The sequence below is a fragment of the Lycium barbarum genome, chromosome 12, assembly GCF_019175385.1.
Source record: "Lycium barbarum isolate Lr01 chromosome 12, ASM1917538v2, whole genome shotgun sequence".
NCBI lineage: Eukaryota > Viridiplantae > Streptophyta > Magnoliopsida > Solanales > Solanaceae > Lycium > Lycium barbarum.
Genome location: NC_083348.1, coordinates 90,508,848 through 90,533,164, shown reverse-complemented (window position 1 = coordinate 90,533,164; position 24,317 = coordinate 90,508,848). Strand labels below are relative to the sequence as shown.

At 33.8% G+C, this 24,317-nt stretch overlaps 1 protein-coding gene, 1 long non-coding RNA gene and 1 other non-coding gene across 3 annotated transcripts; all 3 read right to left on the bottom strand.

Annotated features, from left to right (window-relative positions):
* Positions 1 to 1,965: 1,965 nt before the first annotated feature.
* Positions 1,966 to 2,037, bottom strand: TRNAE-UUC (transfer RNA glutamic acid (anticodon UUC)). The gene has a single exon. It is a non-coding gene; the product is annotated as a tRNA-Glu (tRNA).
* A 5,279-nt stretch (positions 2,038 to 7,316) lies between these two features.
* LOC132622684 (protein FD-like) lies at positions 7,317 to 9,895 on the bottom strand. Its single transcript, XM_060337337.1, has 3 exons — positions 8,972 to 9,895; positions 8,179 to 8,267; positions 7,317 to 7,734 (listed from the first exon to the last, which is right to left on the bottom strand). The coding sequence occupies exons 1-3, from the start codon at positions 9,549 to 9,551 to the stop codon at positions 7,663 to 7,665; spliced, it is 741 nt and encodes a 246-aa protein (XP_060193320.1). The 5' UTR covers positions 9,552 to 9,895; the 3' UTR covers positions 7,317 to 7,662.
* A 9,930-nt stretch (positions 9,896 to 19,825) lies between these two features.
* On the bottom strand, positions 19,826 to 22,667 carry LOC132622489 (uncharacterized). Its single transcript, XR_009575915.1, has 3 exons — positions 22,292 to 22,667; positions 21,462 to 21,723; positions 19,826 to 20,380 (listed from the first exon to the last, which is right to left on the bottom strand). It is a non-coding gene; the product is annotated as an uncharacterized LOC132622489 (long non-coding RNA).
* Positions 22,668 to 24,317: the final 1,650 nt, after the last annotated feature.

The following is a 24,317-nucleotide window of genomic DNA, read 5'->3' as shown; positions in this document are numbered from 1 at the left end:
GATAGCGCCTACATACCTTGACTTCCTGCTCTTGAGCGTATCACAATGTCCTTCAATTCCTTCAACTTTAATCTATAATAATACAGGTCATAGGGATTCTATATTAGCAACAATATCCATGCTTTGTTCATGTAAGCATTTTATCAAACACTTGGTGGGCATGAAGCTCCACAACCCTCATTAATGGTGTTTTCTTCACCCAACCCCCATTCTATTACTTCTAGCTACTTCTACAATCTCAATTAGATGTAATTTACATCATTCTTCATCCTCCATATGAATACAACAATCCAAAGTCAACAATCCAACAACTCTAACATAGTTCATATAATTCTCTTCATCAAACCCAATTATTATTCTCCCTAGAATTCATCAATTCACAACTAGAAATGATTAGGGATAGAAACATTACCTTTTGTGAGTAGTCACCACGAAATCAACATCCCCAAGTTCGATTTTTAGCTTAGAATGACGGCGACAACTTGTACTACACTTTATCCTTCACAAGCTTCGGGATTCGGGGCTTTAAACTTGGTTGATTTTCTACTTTCTCTCTCTATCTCTCCTCTCTCTCACTTCCTCTCTCTAAAAATCTGAAATTTGAGGAAAATGGAGGCTGCTAGGGTTTTCATTTCCCTTAAATACTAAGGGGGAAATGGGTTGACCCAACTTGAAAACGGGTCGGGACTGTTCTGTCTTAAAACGTCCATATCTCCCTATCCCGACGTCTCCTGTGAAGTCACAACCTATGGTTGGAAAGGTATTTCAATTCTCTACAACTTTCATTCTTTGAGTTTTCCCAAATTCTCAACTTACGATAGGGTTATGGCCTCCTGAAGTCAGTTGACCCGAAACTCAACTGCGGACCAAAACACGCCCATGTTACGGTCCCGTAACACAGGGTACGGACCGGAACGTGGCGTCGTACCTTGATGAAAATTTCCAGAAAGTTTCTGGAAATTTTCCCTGTGTTACGGTCCGTAACACAAGGTACGGTCCGTAACACGAAGGGACGGACCGTATCTTGGGACCGTATCCTGGAGTGAATTTCCAGTGAGGTTCTGGAAATTTCGTCCGTGTTACGGCTCACTGTTACGGCCCGTAACACGAGTTACGGTCCGTAACGTCACCGTAACGTAGACGAATTTTCCAGCGAACAGGCCTCAGTCAAATGGGCATAACTCTTTGCACAGATGTCCGTTTAATCCCCATAATATACCGTTGGAAAGCTAGTTAATAGGGCTACAACTTTCACCAAGGAAGTTCTTCCAGATTCACAACGGATCAAGTAGTTATCGCTGCCCGAAATAGGCCTATCAACCCACTAGAACTTTAATGATATGAGCCTAGACTTAGTTCCAAGATGCGGGGTGTTACAATATTTTTGGCAAATGTGAACTTTGTGGCTTAAAATTGCGGCTATGTAGTATTGAACTCACGTCCTCTTGTAGCTTGAAAGAGAACTTAACCAATAGGTTAAGACTATCTCTTACCTGCAGATGTGATATTAATATCTTTGTTCTCTTCTATAAATATCGACACGCTTATGAAAAATCTTGCATACGCCACTGCTTTTGTGTAGTCAACTTTATGCTCTTCTACAGATGCTATGATTATAAAATTAATAGAGAAAACTTTCTAAACTAAATGAAAATAATGCTTATAACTACAATATCATACAAAAAGAAAGAAAATTTAGCAGAACCTTGCAAATTAAAGAGTGTTTGTTAAGAGAAGTATTTTTGAATTACATAGGGTAAGAGAAGGGTAAATGCGGGAGGGAATTAGAAGGTGGGAAGGGTACATGTGGGAGGGGATTAGAAGGTGGGAACCGAACTCTTATTAACAAGGTGAAAGTTTAGCTGAAATTTGACAAAAAGGACTTGAATAAAAACCATTTACATATAGAGTTCAAGGGATTTCCTTGACTTCAAAGAAGAGTTTTTTTTAGGAAGAACAAAAAAGTTCCGTTACCGGGAATCGAACCCGGGTCTCCTGGGTGAAAGCCAGATATCCTAACCGCTGGACGATAACGGAAGTTGTTGGTATTTGTGTTCTGTATATATTGATATTGGCAATATTGTAGTTTCAATTTGTACGTGATACTAATTGACATTCGAACTGTTAATGAACTTGCTTAGGAGTTCATATGAAAAAATATTCAAAATTTATTCTCTTGAATCAAACAGATTCACACTTTATATGAAGGAATAATTTTCCTATTGAATCGCTAAAGAGGCATTAGTTCACGTACAAGAGACTATTGTTTATGTGTAGTTGATTTCTGAAAAGAGAACTTCAACGTAAGAAAAGGGGAATATATGAAATGGCAAGCATAATTGCACTGTAATGCATCCTCCAACTTCAACATGGTGATGGTGCCAAAGCAGTCCATTGGATAATGAATACGTACTGGACGGGACCCGTCCCTTTAATTGTTCCAACCAAAACTTCATTTGTCGTATATAAGTGATGTAACACGAGAAAAGGGAAACACAAAAGAAACAGCAGATCAAAATGAGGCGCACATTCAATGAATTTGGAACCTAGTATAAAAAGACTTGGCCCACATTAACATCTGTTGACTACACGGGCTAATTAAGGTTCCAATAGACATGGATCACTGTTCTCTGCACCTTGAAAAAGACCCCTCTCTCTGTGTTTTCTCTTATGCATCCCGGGGTCAAACAAGGTTAGTTCAAGATGATAGTTTTAAAGTTATAATCAAGATGGATAATATCACCTTCTATATGAAATAGATAATTATATGATCTTAATACATATTGTATCCTGATTTCAACTCGGGAAAATTTAATCTTAACTTGAAATACTCCTTTCATTTCATAATAAGTGATGTTCTTACCTATTTATTTTGCTTCAAAATAAGTATTATTTCACAAAATCAAGAAGACATTGATTTTTTTCTTCCAGTTTTATCCTTATTTAAATAAATGAAATTTTACATACCCAAACATCCACTAAAGATCTATTTTTTTCAAGACATTGATTAAGGACAAGTTACTAAAAACACTTGTTAATTTCTAGGAGGGATCAGTTTTCTTAAGAGGTGTGTCCAAACAAAAAATACCACTTATTATGAAACGGACGGAGCAACTCTTAATTCGTGCAATGTATAATTGGAATCATAGAAACAGCAGCTAAGTTTAATTCATTAATCCATGTGCCATGTTTTATATAACACAATTACTAATAGCTAGAAATGTCGAATGATTTTTACTTTTGACTGCAAACTTCCCAACATCTTCTAAATATTTTGAATAATAAAACAACAACTTCAATTAACAGTACACGTAAACTAGCTTTTAACATCTAAAAGACATATTAAGGATTCTGAAAAAATAAATGTCCCATTTCATTAGGTGATGTTTTTAGAACAAAACCATCATTCTTTGTAGAAAGTAATACGTCAAAAAGCAAGGCATCAAGCATCACAATCAATCAACAGCAGTAGTAATAATATGGGCGAAGAAATAAATTTGGTCCCTAGATCTATCACAGCAGAACAAAAAGAAAATTAATGAAAGTGATAGCCAACATAAGAAGCCATCACTACATCCCCACTTAAAAATGAAAGTTTTACTGTGTGCCGCTCTTTTTTGTTAGATAAAAAAAAGTTAGATTCACATCTTATATTTTTGGATCCACAAAATTTGAATTCATTTTTTTGTCTCACAAAAAAGAATCTCACACAATTAATGTCAGTTGTGTGAGGTACATTTTAAATTTTTTTCATAAAAACATATGATTCCAAACTTTGTACTGTATGATGCTAATTAGCATACTCTATTCCAGCCCAGCCTATTAACATAGTACGACATCATACGAGGCCTCACCTTCTCACAACCACTCACTTTACTTTTTCATATTCATTCGATATCCAAAATTCACTTTCTCCAATTATGGGCCTCACTAGAAAGAAACTCCTCTTTGCTAAGAATTTCTTTTTTTTTTTCCTTCTAATTTTCAAAACTCAAACTGCATTGAGTTTATTAAAGAGGAAGATGCTCCTTATCAAATTATTTCTCTATTTTTAAGGCTTGAATTTAAAACCTTAAGCAGTTGTTTGGATTTGAAATTGTGTTTGGTATAAAGTTTTACAAACAATGATTTGAAATCGAGTTATACTTTTCCTCCTAACCATGAAAACCTGCGATTTGTAAAAACTGTTAAAATTTTCTCAACTTTTATACAATAATACCAAATAAGTAGACCTACCTAAATTAATGATTAACAAAAGATTCCTCGCAGTATCCCCAACAGATTTTTGGGTGTGTTTTACGGAAGAGGGAAAAGGGGTTGGCAAAGTAAGAGTTGGATAATTACTTTTTAACAAAGATGACTCTTTTTTGCAAAATCTAAAAGTATGGGCTAAGTTTTATATTTTTGAAAATTTAAAATAATAAATTTGAAGTTGAAGTTCTACCTTCGAGGAGAATTAAGTTGAAGTTTTATTCAATATGTGATCTCCAAATTATTATTTGAAATCACATGTCCAAACAACACCTAATAAAAAATGAAATAATCTCATCTATCTAACGGCACCTTCAAAAGTGAAAAGTTTTAGTTAAACATAGAAAAATTACATTTATCTCATCACACTCCTTACCACTCACTTTACTTTTTTTTTTATAAGGACTAGGCACGTAGTAGGCACAAATAACCAGCCAACTCAATTTTAGAAAGAAAGAGGTGGTAGGAATCTAATAGCTCAGTTAGTTAACTACTTGAATTTTCATCTTGTTGGTAAGGATTCGAATCTCAACGTTGTAATCTCTTTCTCATTTCTCCTTCCCCCTACCTAGAGCCGTTAAACTGCGCTTGGCCCTTGAGGCCAGCCAACCCAACCCAACCCAACCCGCCACTGGCCAAGGGTTGGGTCAAGATTTTTCAAGCCGGTTTAACACTGAGGCTTATAAGCACAACCCAAGTCAGCCCGCAGGCACTTGAGGCTAGAACGAGGCCGACTCGTGGGCCTAAGGCTATTTAATTTAAATTGAAAATAATAAATAATTGTGAAAAGTAAAAACTAGGAATAGTGATTAACTAATACGTCTTAGTATCTTACACATTATTTTATTCATTGCGTTAAATCCTAATCACCAAGTATAAAAGTTGCATTTATGATTGCGATTTAATTTGAATTCAAAATTTAAAATAAAATAGTGAAAAAAGAAGTAAAAACTAGGAATAATGATTACCGAATAAGTTTTAGTATCTTATAATACACTATTCATTTAGCGTTAAATCCGTACTACTAAACTACCTAATAACTAAGTATAAAAGTTGCATCCATCATGAAAATATCCAAACACTTGTTGGATGTTGCTACTTGAAATTGGTTGCATGATATTACCCAAATTCAAAGAGGTAATATATTAAATATGTGAATCATCTAATTGATTTTGCAATATAATTAAAATATAATTATTTGATAATATTAAACTAATTAAATTTGAATATGAATATAGACGAAGATGAAAATGTTCCTTAAGATAAGCTTATCACAAACGAATTCAAATGTAGTTGATATTGAATAAGCTATAAGTTGTCGTAGAATTATGTATTTTCATATAATCATATGTTAAAAATATTAACAAATCGACATACTTATAGTTTCTTTTTTAAAAAAAAAAAATTACAAAGGGGGTAGGGGGAGGGGATTATAATGTCGGGATTCGAACCTCACCAACAAGGTGAAAGTTCAGGTAACCAGCCAACTGAACTACTAAATCCCTACTTACTTACTTATAGGATTTGAATATAAAGAGGAAAGAATTTTTTTACAAAAAAAAAAAAAAAAAACGATTGATAAAATTGGAGGGCTAGCCCGCGGCCCTTCTAGGGCTGGGTTGGGCCAGCCATTTTAAGGCTCTTGCAAATGAAGGGCCGGCCAACCCTAGCCCATCAAATTTCATGGCCAGCGAGGCTTGGGCTGGGTTGACCCGTTTTGATAGCTCTGCCCCTACCCTATGTAATAATTTTTTTTTTTTTTTTTTAGAAAGAAAGAGGTAGTTGGAACAAATGAATACAGAGGGACACTAACCTGTTTGGAAAGTCACCCAGGTAATTGTAATTGGATGTAATTACACAGTTTGACCTGTTTGTTTGAGCAGGTAATTACACAGTTAGGTGAGAATTGAGTGTAATTGACAGGGTGTAATTACACTCTCCAATTCTCAAAGGGGGCTAAGAATTGGGTGTAATTACACCCTATGATTACAGGGTTACTTTTTAATTTATTTCTTTTTTATTTTATTTTAATTTCTTTGTTTTTCTATTTTTTTTTTACTTTTCTAATTTATTTTTTATTTTTACTTTTTAATTATTTTTATTTTTATTTTTAAAAAAATATATTTTTCTTTTTATATTATGCATATTTCTTCTCATTCTCAACATTTACTTCTTGTGGTTCCATGTAATTGCTTGTATTTTTTATTTTTTTTATTTTATTCATTTAGCATAATCTTATTATTATTCTAATTTTGAAACAACATCTCTTAATATTAGAAAGAATGAGTCATTAACAAACTTAATATATAATGAGTGACGTTATTAAAGTAGAATTTCGTTGTGAATGTGGTTATAGACTTATATTTTCCCTTTCTTTTGAATTATAGGAGTATTTACTTATGTTACGTTGAAACTTACTTATGTAATGTTGGAATTTGACATAAGAGTATTATGTTAAAAAAAATTCTTTTGGATTTTAAATTTAGATTATATTTCGACTTTAATTTATTTGCTTTAGTACTATTGACTTATTATTTCACATTGCTGCTTGTTTATTTTTCACTTATAATTGATAGAATTTTTGTTAAACATTTGAATAATATTGTGGCATTATATTTATAAATATTCTTTTTTTTTTCAAACATCAAATCCAATGATGTTCTCACAAAAAAAGTATGCTTTTAAGTTTTCTAATCAATTAAAATAAAAATAATATTAATTTAAAATTATATATCAACTATTTTTTTACAATATTAGTTACAAATATATGATTATTAATTAACATATTTTCAAGGAACAATGTGTCATTAAATAGCTAATTTAATATCATTTATAAAGGCACATAATTTTTAAATATTAATTTTTAATTTTTTTATAGTTAAGTTTTATTTTTAAATTAAACTAACTTTGTAATTACACTTGTGCAACCAAACAGCACGCTTGTAATTACACTATAATTACATTATGACAAACAAAAAAGTCATTATAATTATAATACTGTGTAATTACTAAGCTGTGTAATTACTACCCTAGTAATTACACCAATTCCAATTACCAGGTGGCTTTCCAAACAGACCCTAAGGTCCAAACAAAGAGGGAAATACAAATTGCAGCTAGTTTGCTGGTGATTGTTTTCATTACCATAAAAGACTAAACCGTCTTCCTATTTGATATTGCCCTACACTTTCCTTAAATCACAAGCCTATTTTCCTTTCTTTTGGGGGGGGGCTAGCTAGTGATAAATATTCATCGGCCCACACGGCCACCACCAAACAACAGTACTCAGTTCATATTACAAACAAAAAGGACAAATGGGAAGAGTTACAGAAATAGTAGTAGTAGTAGCAGCACTTGATAAATCTTCTAAAATTTACTATTACACCTTTTTCTCAAGCTTTCCTCTGAGATTTCTCAAAATGGGGCAGTTGACGACCGATACAGAGAGTTCTTTTTGGGAACTTGAGCAGCTGCAGCTAAGTGTAACTGGCCAAATTAAGAAAACACCATTAAAATGATAGACTCATTTATATCCTTAATTTTTTCTAATTAACGGAATCATTACTCTCTCCGTCTCAAAATATTCATCGCTTCACTAAATATACAAGTCTCACAATATTTATTGTTTTATTTATTCAAAATAAAATTAAGTAATTTTTTTTCATTTTATCCTTGTATTAATTACATCAATGGGCTAATTTTATGAGTTCAGATACCAACATTTAAGAGATTTCATTATTAATAGAATAAATATTTATTGAGCAGAGAGACCATGATGAAATATGTTAAGAGGATAAAATAATCAAAATGCTACCTTTCTTAATAGGGCTGTAAATGAAAAATGCCACAAATATTTTGAGACAGATGAAGTAGTTATGAGCCGAATAAATCTTCAAAATGGAAAAGCAAAAAAAGGGTAAAAGAAAGGACCTGTTGCTGCTGCTTCTTGAGCCTGGCATTCTCTTCCACTAAATGGGCTAATTCCACCTCTAACTCATTCATATAAGCCTGCAGCGGAGCTATAATTTTAAGTTTATGAATTCTGCATTCTAGAAAATGCAACTTAGAGCCTGTTTGGATGGGCTTATGCCTATAAGCTCAAACAGCTTATAAGCTAAAATAAATAAATTGGGGTAGTCTAACTTTTTTTTTTTTGCTACAGCTTATAAGCTGCTTTAGATAACCTAAGTCAAATGGGCCCAATTATTTTTTTGAAAACTTATTTTAAGCACAAAATGACTTTAAGTTGGCCAGCCAAACACTCAAAAAAGCTGAAAACAGCTTATAAGCAATTTATAAGTCAATCCGAACGGGCTCTTACTGTGTTCTTAATAAATTAAGTATTAATACATATTAAGTAAATTTTTAAAAATATAGAGGCCGAGCCAAAATTGTAGGTGAAGCTCTAGCTCCTCCCCTGGCAAGTTATGGAGAACATCAATGGGAAAACCAAGAAACAGAGGAGACTCAGCATACTGTCCAAAACAAGAACATAGAAGGAACAGACAGAAGCAGCAAAGTGTGACCATAGCTAGCTTGATTTATTCACGTGTATCATACCAAACATAGTTTTTACTATTTTATGTATTGTCCTTTTCAGTTTTTATTATTTTGGCGAAAAGGCTGTGACCATCTTTAGTTTAACAAACATAGTTTATTGCTAAAAAAACGACAAGACAACAAGAAAACATTTTTAAAACAACGATTAAGAAAGTGCTAATACTTTCCTGCTTTCTAGCTCTTGATCTAGCAGCAGACTCACGGTTCTTGATCATCCTCTTATTTCTGCTGCCCCCAGTAGAATTGTTCTCTGTTTCAGTGACAGCCCTCTTTCTTCCACTAGCATTCACTGAAGCCAAGGCCTCAAATGGAACTTGAGAAATCATACTAGTTGGTTGGTGCAAGATTGTGTTTTGCCTTAAAGGGTCTAAGTTGTTATTATCAAAGAAATGAAGGTCTGGAACAGAGTTCAAATTCAGCATAGTAGTAGTAGTTGGATTTGCTGGAATAGGGGAGGCTGTTGCTGCTGGTGAGGGTGAATGAGCAAAGGGTCTAGCCAAGAAATCTTGTAAAATCATCCCACCAAAATTAGCAGCTTGACGATGATTATGATGATCATGGTCTCTAGAGTAATTAGTACTGTGGTCATGAAGAGAAGAAAGATTAATGTCTTTCCACACTTCTTCCATGGTTCTAAGTCTTGGAGAAAATGGGGAATGAGATGAAGAAGATGTAGATATTAATGATGATGATGATTTATAAGAATTTGAGAGTCCCCTGTTGTCACTACTTGATGACCACATTATTAGATTCTTAGAGAAACAGAGAACCGGGGAGAAAAAAAGAGAAATCTGAGACAAAGGAATTTATAGAATGATCTCTTTTAACTTCTATTACTTCTTTCTAGTATACACAAATCTCCTAGTATACACAAATCTCCTCAAAACGAAGCATCCTTTGGGGGTTAATGTTGATGGAGGAGAGAATAAAGAAGTCATAAAATGGTAATGTCTGTTTTTGTGTTGTCATGTCGGAATAGCACGTACGATGATCCAGGCGCCCAATTATGTGACGCTTTGGCGGTGAGATTGTACCGTTTTCTCAAAAAGTCACCTTAAAAAGCACCAACTTGGGATAACTAGGCTGACACATATGCATTTGGTTTTTGGTGTTTTAAAAAGTGGAAAAAAAGAGGATGAAGAAGGGCAAAGGGTCAAAGAAGTCCCTTTATTTCAGGAAAAGGACTAAAAATATCTTTCATTATAAATTTGAATAAAAAATACGTCTCTCATTATTAAATTTTTTAAATATATTCTTGTCTTAACAGAAATTTCTAATAAAATCTAATTTTATTTTTAACTGCTTTATTTAAATCTGACCCAACTAAATAAAAAAAATATATGAGTTACTCGCTCATGTGCCTAGTGGCACCAGATGTAGGACTCATATGCGTTTTTTATTTAGTTGGGTCGGATTTAAATAAAGCGGGTTTAAAAGTGAAATCGGGTTATTTTGAGAGATTTAGAGATTTCCGTTAAGACAGGGGTATATTTAAAAAATTTAATGATGGGAGGGGTATTTTTTATTCAAATCTATAATGGAGAATATTTTTAGGGTCCATTTGGCTTAGCTTAAAAAAAGCAGTTTATAAACTGAAAACAGCTTATAAGTCAAAAAAAAAAATGAGCTACCCCAACTTATTTTTTTAGACTTATTTTAAGCACAAAATGACTTATAAGTTGACCAGTCAAATGCTTAAAAAGGTCAGTAACTTTTAAGCTAAGACAAACGGGCTCTTAGCCTTTTTCTCCAAAGCTGAGGGCATTTTTCACCCTTTTCCCGATGGAGAATAAAGCAGTTTCAATACCTATATCAAGTATTAAAGGCATTTGATTACAATTGGTCAAATTTAATAAGAGCCTGTTTGGAAAGCCAGCTGGTAATTGAAATTGGTGTAATTACTACATTAGTAATTACATAACCCAGTAATTACACAGTATTGTAATTACAACGACCTATTTATTTGTCATAATGTAATTACAGTGTAATTACACATGTGTTGTTTGGTTATACATGTGTAATTACACAGTTAGTTTAATTTAAAAATAAATTTAATTATAAGAAATTTAAAATTAATATTTAAAAAATATGTGCATATATAAATGATATTAAATTAGTTATTTAATAATACATTGTTTCTTGAAAATATATTAATTAATAATCATATATTTGTAACTAATTTTGTAAAAAATAATTGATATATAATTTCAAATTAATAATATTTTAATTTTAATCGATTATAAAACTTAAAAGCATACCTTTTTGGTGAGAACATCATGGGATTGGATGTTTGACAAAAAAAATAATTATAATATAATGTCGTAGCATTATTCAAATTGTCACGTCCCGAACCATAGCCTAGGCGTAACACGGCACTCGGGCCTTGCTTGCATGTGTCCGAGCGAACCTCATGGCTTACTTGTCAGCATGGGCATCAAAACAATATAATCTATATGATGCAATTTAAATAAATCATGAAAATGTAATTTGCGGACTAAAGTCTTGAAATTTATCTCATAGCATGAAATATCATGGAAACACAATAGTTTGCAAACATAAAAGCATAACTGACTCTGTGAACTAACATATGTCTATGAAACCTCTAAAACATGTCTGAATACTAACTACCAGGACATGGCCCTGGACTACTATAAACTGCATACTAATGCAGACTCCATGTTGAACCCCGGGAGAAGTGGGGCTCGCCAATAAGCTGATATCTGAAGTGATCCTACTGCGCAGATGTATGCTCCTGAAAATCGGTATTTGCATCGTGAAGTGCAGGCCCCGGGCAAAAGGGACGTTAGTACATGGTGAATAGTACTAGTATGTAAAACCTGCTGAAATGAAGTGTTACGACCCAGCCCCGTGGGCCGTGACTAGTGCCCTAATTAGACACTCATACAGACTTCCTTACCAGATTGGCATATCACAGACTTGTTCAAATTTAACATACGTTATTTCGAACAGATATTGAAAACAGACATCATCTTAAGCGGTCACCTGTAACAGAAATATCATACCAAAAGCTGGCAGGCTGGCGGAATACACATCGCCCGAATATACATACATATACAAACATATGGGCCGTTTTGGCCATAATAGCAAACGGGACCGCTTAAGGCACAAATCACAAACATAAACGAACAAACATGACTCATGACCCATGACCCACATATATGTCTACAGGCCTCTACAAACCGTAACAGAAACATATGACGGGACAGGGCCCCGCCGTACCCCAGATAGTCATATATACAGAAACATGTATCACAAAAGATATGTACTAAAAATATGAGCTCCGGATCAAAGGAGTACTCCAAATAGCAGAATAAGTGTCCTACACTGGCGGGTCACCAGAACGAACGTCTGTACCTGCGGGCATGAAACGTAGCCCCCGAAGAAAGGGGGTCAGTACGAAATATGTACTGAGTATGTAAAGCATGAAATACGGTAATCCAAATCAGAACTGAAATAAGGAGTATGGAAAATGGATACAGAATTAGTATGTCAAAACCTGTGCTGAAAATATAAATAATGCAAATAAAAATCATGCATAGGACTCAGGAACGTGGTCGCCACTCCGACGCTAGCGCCACAACACATCATACTCCAGAAGGTTTCAAATCTCCGTACAATCCCCGAACATATCGTATCATCATAACATATCACAACATCAGAACATATCATATGCCATATCACATCATAACACCGTATATAAGCGGTACCCGGCCCTATGGCGAGGTCTCGGGAACCGTAACACATCATACTGCCGAATATAACATAGTGCGCACGATCACAAAACCGGCCCGGGATCCGGCGAACGATATCATAGTAGTATGCACGAGCGGAGTAGTGAGGAAACCATATGCATATAAGTACATAAATAAATTTCAAAACTCGATGGACAAATATATTTATGGCATCCGAAGGCTCAGAAATCAGTTTCGGGTCAATCGGAGTTAGTATACGAAAGTTACAAACTCTTAAAGTACAGAACTTTCTAAAAGCATTTCGGAAGCTCTTTTTTGGAAATTCAAGTAACAATCATATTAGGAAACTTTCAACTATCGCTATGGAGCAAATCAAATGGAGCCTTAGAATCATATGTACATATCAAAATATATCCAAGACTTTAGCCATATCAAATATTTCTCGGACATCATTCGAAAACATAACAACTAAAATCTTCGAACATCATAAACACATATCAAACCATATGGGATAGCTTATGGAGGTCAAAGACGTCGGCCATCCTAGTGGCTCTAAGAATAGAATTTTTCTTTAGAAGCATACACATATGTCATTCGTTCATTTCATAAAGGCCATGCCAAAAGAAAGAAAGATCGACTTTACATACCTCGATCGCTCGCTACCCAAATCCCGAATCAAGTCTCGGGCTCTCCAATATCTACAATAACGTTATCAATTACCAAACATTAGCTACAACTACTTAGAAATCCAATTCTAACTAGTACTTGTCCACAGAAATTTCGGCAGCATCTCCCCTGTAAATTCAACATCCCCGAGAATTTAACTCGGTCAAATTCATCAACAACCATACCAACAATACCAACAACCATACCAATAACATCAATAACCAATTCAAAACGCATTCTGACATTAGTAACCTTCCTTTCTACATAGTTCATCATTATTCAATTCAACTACGTACATTCAAGCCGATATCGACGCTTACATGTTCATTTGCTAGCTCAAGATTATTCAAACATAATTCAAGGACATTTCAAACAATCTACCCAATATTCCGACAATCCCACCAAAAACCATACCTCACCCGAAACCTCCAAATCTTGACACGAACATTCACAACACATTTTTATCTTTCAATTTCATCAACAACAACAACAATTTGCACCTTAACAACTCCATTCCCATAATTACATAAAACTATAATAAAATCACATAATTTCCTACAACAACTTACAACTAATTTTCATGCCAATCTTGAACCATTATTCTTCCATTTACATCACAAGGCCACAACAACATAATTAACATACTAAATAAATTTAATTCCTCTTCCTTCACTACACCCACACACACGGCCACACACCCACACACCCACAACACACAAATTTCATACTTTACATTCATTTCCATATACTACAATATATATATAAGTCTTCCATAACAACAAAGATAGAATTTTTACCTTTTCTTCAATTTTTCCACTTGAGTAGAATTTTTCCACTTGTCACCAAGGTAATTTTTTTGCTCCAAAAATTATACCACGTTGAAGAGGGTCTTGAACTTAGTAGGAATACTAGAAAATTATAATTTTTGGATCAAAGTTGGAAGGCTTAATTGTTTTCGCTCTTTCTCTATGTTGGCCGAATGCCCCTTTTTTTTTTTTTGCTCTCAACTTTTGTTTCTTGAAAGTTCTTGAGTAATGAATAATTTGTGGCCCTTTTTTCCTTTTATTACATGGGTTTAATTTTTTACATGGGCTTGGGCCATTTTGTTTCCCCATGGCCGGCCACCCCATAGACTTGGGCCTCCCCTTTTTTTTTTTTTTTGGATTTTTCCTAGCCCACTTACTTTTGGTCAATATTTTGTAATTCATGAAGCTAATTTCCAAAATTTCAATTTTTCCCTTAGCCTTCCTTAATATTTCCGCATCAATATTTTTCATGAACAACATATATATTGAATAAGATCAAAATGTTGCCTTATCTCTTATTAGTCACAATTATTTCAATTTATCTGAATGTGCAAAATTACGGGATATAACATGAAGAACATGGCACAACATAGATATAGGATACGAACTGAAACTGAATGTAACTTGAACATGAACATGAAACGTGAGTGAAGTCTTAAAAACAGTAATCAATAGAAATACTTGTATGTAAAACTACTTGTAACGTGGGGAAAACTATAGTATAACCGACAACATGGTCTGGTACTTGCGTCCTACCAGCAGAACACTCACAACCTTGCCAGGGATATGATATTTAAGTAATAATAAGCATGTAAGGATCCAAACTGCATAATGAAGGTGTTGCCTCCTTGCTGACAACCCTTATCCTACGGTGGCTACGTAGTTTCAGGCTATCTGAGCCTTCTCGGTTAACTAAGCAATTCGCAAAACATGAACATAATATAGTTGGCTAAGAAGCCCATGATTTTCGTGAAATAACTTGTAAATAACTTGTAATCATGATTTCACGAGATAACTTGTAACATGGTTTCATGAAATATCTTGTAATATGGTTTCATGAGATAACTTGTCATAGTCTTGCAAACATGTTCTTGATTCATGAGTAATAACAATAGTTCATAATTATATATATATATATATATATATATAATTGACTTGAAAACATGCTTGTAACTTGCTACATAAAATCATAAAGTTTCATATAAACATAATGAGAACACATGAGGAAGAATTCATGATTCATGGATTAAGCTAGGGTTCCTAATAACCGTAATGGAAGATTAGGAATACAATAACGAATATAGATACAAAATTCATGTACATAAATACATAAATACGGGCTACCAATATGTTGGGTTTAATGCCCTAGGGTTTGAACTTCATGGATATCAAGAAACGGAGCATGGGGAAGAACGTAGAGATTCTCACATGTGGATGGAAGTTCTACATACCTTAATTGCTCCAAAACTTGAATTAAAGACTCGAGCTTTGAAGAAGATTTCCAAAATCTTGAATTCTTGAACCTTGAGATGGGTTTTCTTGAAAACCCTAGTTTTGGAATGATAATTTCTTGTTTAGATTACAAGGATAGGTGTTAGAATTGAGTTGGAATAATTAGAGTAGGCTTACCTTGGTGTTCTTGATGATGGGAGAGGGTAGGAAGTCGTTCTAGGGCTTGAAGGAATGAAAAATAATGATTTGAACTGGTATGGACGAATAGATACTGTCCTGGGAAAGTGTAGTTTACGTCCAGCACAGTGCTTGCCGTATTTTCAGTTTACGGGCCATATTTTGCGATAGGGACTACACTACGTCTCTTCAGTAAAATGGCCATAACTCTTTGCACAGATGTCCGTTGGATGCCCATAATATACCGTTGGAAAGGTATTTCAAAGCTCTACAACTTTCATCAAGGTAGTTTTCCCAAATTCCAAATACATTTTAAAATATGGGCCGTAAACTGAAATACGGTCCGTATTTAACCATGTGACATCAAAATGCCAAATTCCAGAATGTTCAGAAATTCTTGGTTTCAGTTTACGATTTGAAATACGGGCCCGTATAGTGAAATACGGTCCTTATTTAACCATATGACATTCAACTGCCAAATTCCAGAATGCTCAGAAATCCTTGGTACGAGTTTACGATTTGGTTTACGGCCCGTAAATTGAAATACGTCCACTGTTCATGGCCGTAAACCACTATCTCACAACTGAACAGGAAAATTCCAATTCCCACATTCTTTATCTGATTTTCCAAGTCTAGGATCATAGTTAAAGCTTACGTTAAAAGTACGAGGTGTTACACAAATGTTTGACAATAATTCTATCAACTGTAAGTGAAAAATAAACAGCATGCAAATGTGAATTAATAAGTCAATAGTACTAAAGCAAATATTTTTAAAATCGAAAATATAACCTCAATTCAAAATCCAAAGAATTTTTTTTAATGTAATACTCTTATGTCAAATTCCAACGTTACATAAGTAAGTTTCAACGTAACATAAGTAAATACTCCTATAATTCAAAAGAAAGGGAAAATATAAGTCTATAACCTCATTCACAACGAAATTCTACTTTAATAACGTCACTCATTATATGCCAAGTTTGTTAATGACTCATTTTTTCTAATGCTAAGAGATGTATTAACACAGTTATGCTAAATGAATAAAATAAAAAACTAAAAAAATACGAGCAATTACATGGAACCACAAGAAGTAAAGGTTGAGAATGACAAGAAAGGAAGTGAAATATAAATACTATAAAAAGAAAAATATATTTTAAAAAATAAAATAATTAAAAACAAATTAAATAATAGAAATAAAAAACATGTAAAAAAGAAAAGGAATTAAAATTAAATAAAAAAGAAATTAACTAGTAGAAATAAAAATTAAATTAGAAAATAAAAGGAATTAAAATAAATTAAATAATAGAAATAAAAATAAATTAAAAAATAAAAGAAATTAAAATAAAATTAAAAAGAAATGAACTAAAAAGTAACCCTGTAATTACAGGGTGTAATTACACCCAATTCTCAGCCCCTCCTTGAGAATTGGAGAGTGTAATTACACCTTCTGAATTACATCCAATTTTCACTTAACTGTGTAATTATCTGGTCAAACAAACATACCAAACTGTGTAATTACACTTAATTACACTCAATGTCAATTACCTGAGTGACTTTCCAAACAGGCCCTAAAGAAGTCATATTATAATGTAATACGTACTAAAACTTTATTAGTGACTTTTAAATAATGCTAGCAACCTATCTTAGTGAGCTACATCCAGGTCACCTAATGGGCTATATGGTGTACTTCATCAATAAAAACATGCCTCGGCGTTCCGATAATATTTAGTTGGAGTAGACAAAAAGATAATATTTAAAGTTCATGTTATCATTTGAATTTCACTTGAAAAGTTATTGAATTTTTTTTAAAAGAGAAATTTATTATTGAAAATTTACATAGCATAACTAACTCTAGTACATATTTATATTTAGCAGCTATAGTTTAGATTAATTACATCTAATAGCTAAGAGTAATATGTTAAATACAATTAATAGCTACATATATATTTAAAGTGGAATACTTTATTATAAGTATTTATAAATTTCTTTTTATCTTCACTGTTTATGCTATCAGCCTACGAGCACCGCCGGAGCTCTAGTGAACCAGCTCCGGCCTTCATTGCGCCCGCGACGATGACGATCACCGTCACAATGCCTTCCATAGTTCACTGTTCATCTTCATGCACCGTTCACCGTGACCCACCACCAACACCAGATCTGAATTTACACAACGACGTCGTGACAGCCACTAACCACCAGATGACTTAGAAACGATCAAAGCAAAACAGAGAAAAGCGAAAAGACCTCAACCGGCCAGATCTTTCCCGTTTTGACGGTGTTGTTGTTGCTGTTGGTCGTGGTTGTTGTTGTTCGCCGTCTCTCTCTCTTCTCCCTCACTGAAGGCGACGGCTTACAACTCCGCCCCCCGTAGCATCGTGTCTCCTTCACCCTGTAATTCCAGATCCGGTTATTTTTTGGTGTCGGATCTGGAAAATAGTGTTTCTTTATGAGTGTATTCATTAATTTTTTAGTATAAAATTCGTTGTATTCAAATATTTTTAACATACAATCCAGTGTTTGGGGTGTATTTTATTTCTTGTATTCAGTATTTGAGTGTATTCGTTAATTTTTAGTGCAAAATTGTGTTTGGGGTGTATTTTTATTTCATGTATTTTGAAGAATATTTTTTTGTATACAACCAATTTAAAATATAATAAAGTGAATAGAGTGTAAAAATAGCTACAAATGAATACAGTTGAGTTGAATACATTTGACTTGAATATAGCGAAATCTGAACTTGAATACAGCGAAATCTTATTTAGCCAAATTTTGAATACAATCTACTGTAACGCGCGAATACAATCTACTGTAGTTACGAAAAGTAATTAGCTAAAGTGTAGTTATGCCTAAAAAAAAAAAAACCTCAAAATATAGTCATTTAAGTAAGTTTCCCTTTATTATTTCACTTGTAATACTCTTAAAATAATATTTTTAATATTTAAACGGTATTTCAGATATTGATAGCCAGCCAATATTTGAAAATAAATAGTGAAATATTATTTATGTCCCAAATGAGACAACACCATGAATCTTGCTGCATTTCAAATAAAGAATTCTAATTGGTCCGCCTTTTATTAAGGTTACAGACTTTTACAGTACAGCGTAGTATATATTTGAGAGTTCGGAACCAAAATGAGCTATTAAAAATCAAAGTGAACAAAAATACCCAAAAAAAAAAAATTGGTACAAAAATAACTTTAGCGCAATATTTTACTGCGCTAAAGCACTTAATCGTGACAGAGCCGTTAACTGCTTTACCGCAGTAAAATAATGCACTAAACCAAACTCTCTATCCCCTGTAGCGCAATAAAATACTGCGCTATAGGAGTTCACCATAAAATGCCTTCGACTCTATCACTGGTCCCTCCAGTGGCCTTAAAAATTTTAAAAAAAGGCCATTGGAGGCGATTTAAGGTGGTCCCAACATAAAAAAAAAGTCGTTTTCTATTAATTTTCGTTGGGAAATTTTAGATTCTTGGTATATTCAAGTCAAGGAGCAAGATTCTAAGCTCGATTGTGGCAAAAAGCGGCGTACAACTCGATTAACACAGTTCTACAAAAATCTTCGATTAAGGTTTTCTACTAAGAACTTTTGTTATTAATTTGTTATATACATTATATTGTACGCATGTTTAACATTTAATCGTCGTTAATTTTTTTTTTTTTAAAAAGTCAATTTCGTTTTTTTTTTGTTTGGCTTGATCGGCTCGGAAGTGGCTTTTGCCACTGTTCATTTTTTTTTTTTTTTTTTGGCAAATTCATCAATTGTGAAATGTGTATGAATTGTTAATTTGTTAAATGTTTATGAATTATTAAGTTGTTATATGTTTGTGAGTTGTTAATTTGTTAATTGCTTATGATTGTTAATTATTTATGAATTGTTAATTGTTAATGAATTATTATTTTGTTAATTGATTATTTGTTAAATATTAATTATGAATTAATTAGTTATTAAATATTGGTTATGAATTGAAAGAAGTTGATTGTTAATGAATTATTATTTTGTTAACACTTTGTTTGGATGATTGTTATGTATGGTTTCATAATGTATCGTATTGTGTTGTACTGTATAGGACCAAATCAGTCGTTACATAAAATAGGATTTTTCGTCGTTACATAACAATGGATTTAACGATACGATACAATAAAATTAAAGTAACAATCAAAACAAACATTTTCTTTAAACTAACAACACAATATAATACTGTCACGACCCAGCCCCGTGGGCCATGACTAGTGCCAGAGCTGGGCACCCATATGTACCTGTCAGACATAATCGGACTGATACTATAGGTCCTCAATCTATCCCAACGTAATGACATACGCAAGCCGACGAGGCTGCCACTGTATATATTATTATTCTACGCAAGCCGACAAGGCTGCCACTACATAACAGAATACCACGCAAGCCGACAAGGCTGCTACAACAGAACGATAATATATGCAAGCCGGCAAGGCTGCCACAACAAAACGATAATATATGCAAGCCGGCAAGGCTGCTACAGCGCTAGAACATCCATAATGACCATATAGGCACAACTAACCACATCTGCACACAACCCACATACATGTCTATAGACATCTAAGAGTATCAACAGTAACATATGACGGGACAGGGCCCCGTCGTACCCATGGACAAAAACATATATATATGCATATCAGGAAGTCGGTACCAAAATCTAGGCTCCGGAACGACGGAGCTCTCCAAGACAGCAGAAAGGGAATCCTAAGCTGGCGGCTCACCAAAGCGAGTATCTGTACCTGCGGGCATGAACGCAGCCCCCCGAAGAAAGGGGGTCAGTACGGAATATGTACTGAGCATGTAAAGCATGAAATACAGTAATCAGGATCATAACTGAAATAAGTAGTACAGGAAACAAGTACAATGTTCAGAATACCAAAACACCTTGCCTTTGAAACATAAATCATGCATGTCAATATCATATATCATACTCAACCTGTTATGGGACGTAGTGACATAATTAGGTAATCATCCTGTACATATGTATATATATAACATGTCCCGGCCCTATAGTGAGGGACTCGGTAAATAAAATCATATCATCATCATGCATATATATATATATATAACGTGTCCCGGCTCTCTAGTGAGGGACTCGGTGAATAAAATCATATCATCATCATGCATATATATAACGTGTCCCGGCCCTCTAGTGAGGGACTCAGTGAATAAAGTCATCATATGCCATCCTGGACGCCATCACCGTATCATCATGTCATCATGTCATCATATCATCATATACATATACATATAACGTGTCCCGGCCCTCTAGTGAGGGACTCAGTGAATAATGCAGTAAAGTTGTGCACGAAAACGTGTCCTGGCCCGGGACTCAGTGAAAGGCATGTTGAGACTTGCACGAGTGGAGTAGTGAGCAACCATATGCAAATTAAAACATTTTCGAAGACTCCAAGGAATAATCAACACGAGCTATCATTTAAAAATCAGGACAATAGTCATATTAAATACCTTTCGAATGTTACTCGGAACATATCAAATAACTCTCGAATGTCATCATAAAGTATATCAAAAGGGCTTAGAAATCATAGTCATATGTCAATAAAATATGAAACATCTTATAGAAGTCCGAGTATTAGTTATCATAGAATTCTCAAGAATAAGAGCGTGTATATATCGACTATTATACGATGTATAGAAAACTGGAGAGGGAGGCTCAATCACTTGAAAATGATAATATCAAGAAGTGAATAAGAATCATAAATGTCACTCAAACTTATGAATGGAATTACCCCGAAGTCCATATCATTCATCACTTACACCTAAGACATGCCAAAAGAAGAAAGAGACAGCTTTACATACCTCATCGCTTACTCACTCATCCCATGTCTCATTTCTTGAACCTGCAAGTCTTATATACTTCGTTTTAAATAGCTACCACGGAACCAGTCCATCCAATTCTCACGTTAACCGTAAATGAGATGGAATTTGTCCGCTCTTCCTCAATCTTCTAAGAAACAAGCGGCTTCGACAACTTGGAAATAAACACAACACGTTGATGCATATAGTTTTCATTGCTACCTCCACTCCATTTGATGAATATCTTAAATTCAAGATGGGCTACCTTAAAAGAGTTGATGTACAGTTATCCATCTTCAATGAGAATTGATAAAGTAAAGGTATAAGTTTAAAAGTAATTGTATTGCTATTACGTTGAACATGCTTGCTGCTAGTTTAACGGAATTAACTTTACAAGTTGAAAACTCAATGAACTATCTTTCCTTTTTTTATTGGAATGTGTGGCACACCCTTAATAATTATAAATTCTAAAACTATTTTAAGATTGCCACCAAATACGTATATGAAGAATGAATCATTTCAACCTTTATTGAGTGGCTCCCTGTGGAAAGGGTCCTTTCCCACTTATCTATTTAATTCATTAGCTAGCCTTTTTTAGTCTTCCACTAAATCTAAAAATTTAACAAATTATTCACATAATTTTTTTTTATTACAACTACAACCAATCCTATAATATTCCAGCCTACAAAATAATTCATAACAACCACCAAATAGTCCACATGATAACAATAACAATTTATCCGATTTTCCGTAATTAATTTCGTAGTTTCCGTCTCACAATTTAACTATGACCTATATGAATTTAACTATATCTAGGAGTGGAGAATTATTACCTTATGTGCCAAGAAATACTCTTTTCCACCTTACTTCACCACGAAGTAATCCCGTACTTTGCTAAGATTCGGAGGAAACTGATGTTATAACCATGAAATCAATGAAAGAGGACGAGAAAGTTTGCTACTCCTTGTTGAAGGGGAAACATCCAGCAACCTATTTTGCTTCCTATAGGTAAGAAAGTGTATGTATATCTAGAGGTTAAGTGGCAGGGGTGTAACAAACGTAATGAAAAGTGGAAATTTTAATGTAACATCGTGTAAATGTTAAACGGAGAAAACGAAGAAGATTGAAGGGGAAAAGTGAAGTAAGAATTTACAAAAATAATTTATGTGTCGGCAACGGAAATGAAAGCCATGTAGTTAATGATAGTGTGTAGTTATGGAACCATAGACACGTATATGGAACTATTAAAACTAAGGGGTAAGCATGAAAATGACTATGATGCCCTGCATTAATTTAAAGACTAGAACTAATATATTAATGTCAACTCATCTTGCTGGAATAATAATAGTACTAACGTGTTAGCTAATTTGTTAAATATACTAGTAACAATCTTATCCACTTAATGGGTAATTGTTGCACATGGTAACAAAATAAACTCACTATTTAATTTCTTGATCTCAACTCACTTAAATAGCAGTTATTTTTAACATACTTCGTATACCCATTACCATGACCATGTGATGTAACACTAGTTCATAACCTCATTGGCCACACATAGAATATTGTTTTCAATCATCGTCGTCACACTTTTTTGTCTTAAATCATTTCGGGACTTCATTCCTTGTATACACCAAGATATTCATTTCACGCTTGAATATGATCAAATTCTCCAGGCTTAAATAAATTCACTCATGTTGGTAGGTCCAATTTTCTAGTCCAAAAATACGGGGTATTATAGCTCGGACTGCATTTCCATTCAAATAAATTTTGAACCTCGACGAGACTTATTTTCTTAGATTTGTTTAACTTCAAATATTTATAACACACCTGTACCATCACTACAACCACGCATAAGCTTGGGAGGATAGCCTCGTCTTCGTTACTAATATCATTTAACTCGCACGCTTTCCAACACATGAAAATATGGGATGTAACAAATACAATAGGTAACAACCATCCAAACAAGTTGTAAATGATTATGAATTGTTAAATCTATATTATTTTAAAAGCATGAATATATATGTTAAATAAAAAAAGATTATCTAAAAAGGAATAGTTAAAGTTTTTCTTTTCATAAATACATAGGTTAACGATAAAAATGAAAAGTTTGTAGGAAAATAGGTGGTCGACAAATACACTCTTTTAGTCTAATTTTATCATATTTGTGTTGGCTATTTGGTCAACTAAAAATATATCACATATTCGAAATAGAGTTCTAAACAAATATTACTGCTGAATTTCGATTCCCAAACTAATTAACTTAAAAGTCTCTACCATCACATAATTCAAAACCACATGTCCTTACTATCACATATTAAATTTACTGCACATTTAATATGACGAAAGTTCTGTTGAAAATAATTATTTTCTTCCAATATTTGGTTGGAGAGTGAAAATAATTTTTGGAAAAGACTATCTAAATAATTAATCTCCTATTATGTTAATTATGCCATTGTTATTTTATTTATTTGTGAAATTGTTTATCCCATTTTAATTATTTGCAAGATATAATACAACATAATTCACATATTCCCTACAAATTACTAATTAGTTAATATAATTTCTCTTTCATTTCAAGAATAATGACTAATTTAGTTTGTACAGACTGGACATTTTCATGGATACGAAGGTTCCCCCAGGGCCCGATGATCACCCGGGGCCCGCAGTTTACCCTGCCCCCTATGATAGATCAGTATTGTCTTTGCACGGCAATCATATGTCAGAGTTATTATGGGCTGGTATTATAGGGATATCGACTAGGCTCCGTCCCCGTAGGCTGCAGAGAGCGTGGGCTCTTTTACGCGAGCGCTCCCCATACCCTCGCGTCTTAGATATATTGTTTCGGGGCGACATCTATCG

Coding starts and splice junctions, on each gene's coding strand:
- LOC132622684 (XM_060337337.1), bottom strand. CDS start 9,551: ATGTGGTCATCAAGTAGTGACAACAGGGGACTCTCAAATTCTTATAAA. Junction 8,268..8,971: donor AAGAGCTAGAAAGCAGGAAA/GTATTAGCACTT, acceptor TTAAAATTATAG/CTCCGCTGCAGGCTTATATG. Junction 7,735..8,178: donor TCAAGAAGCAGCAGCAACAG/GTCCTTTCTTTT, acceptor TAATTTGGCCAG/TTACACTTAGCTGCAGCTGC.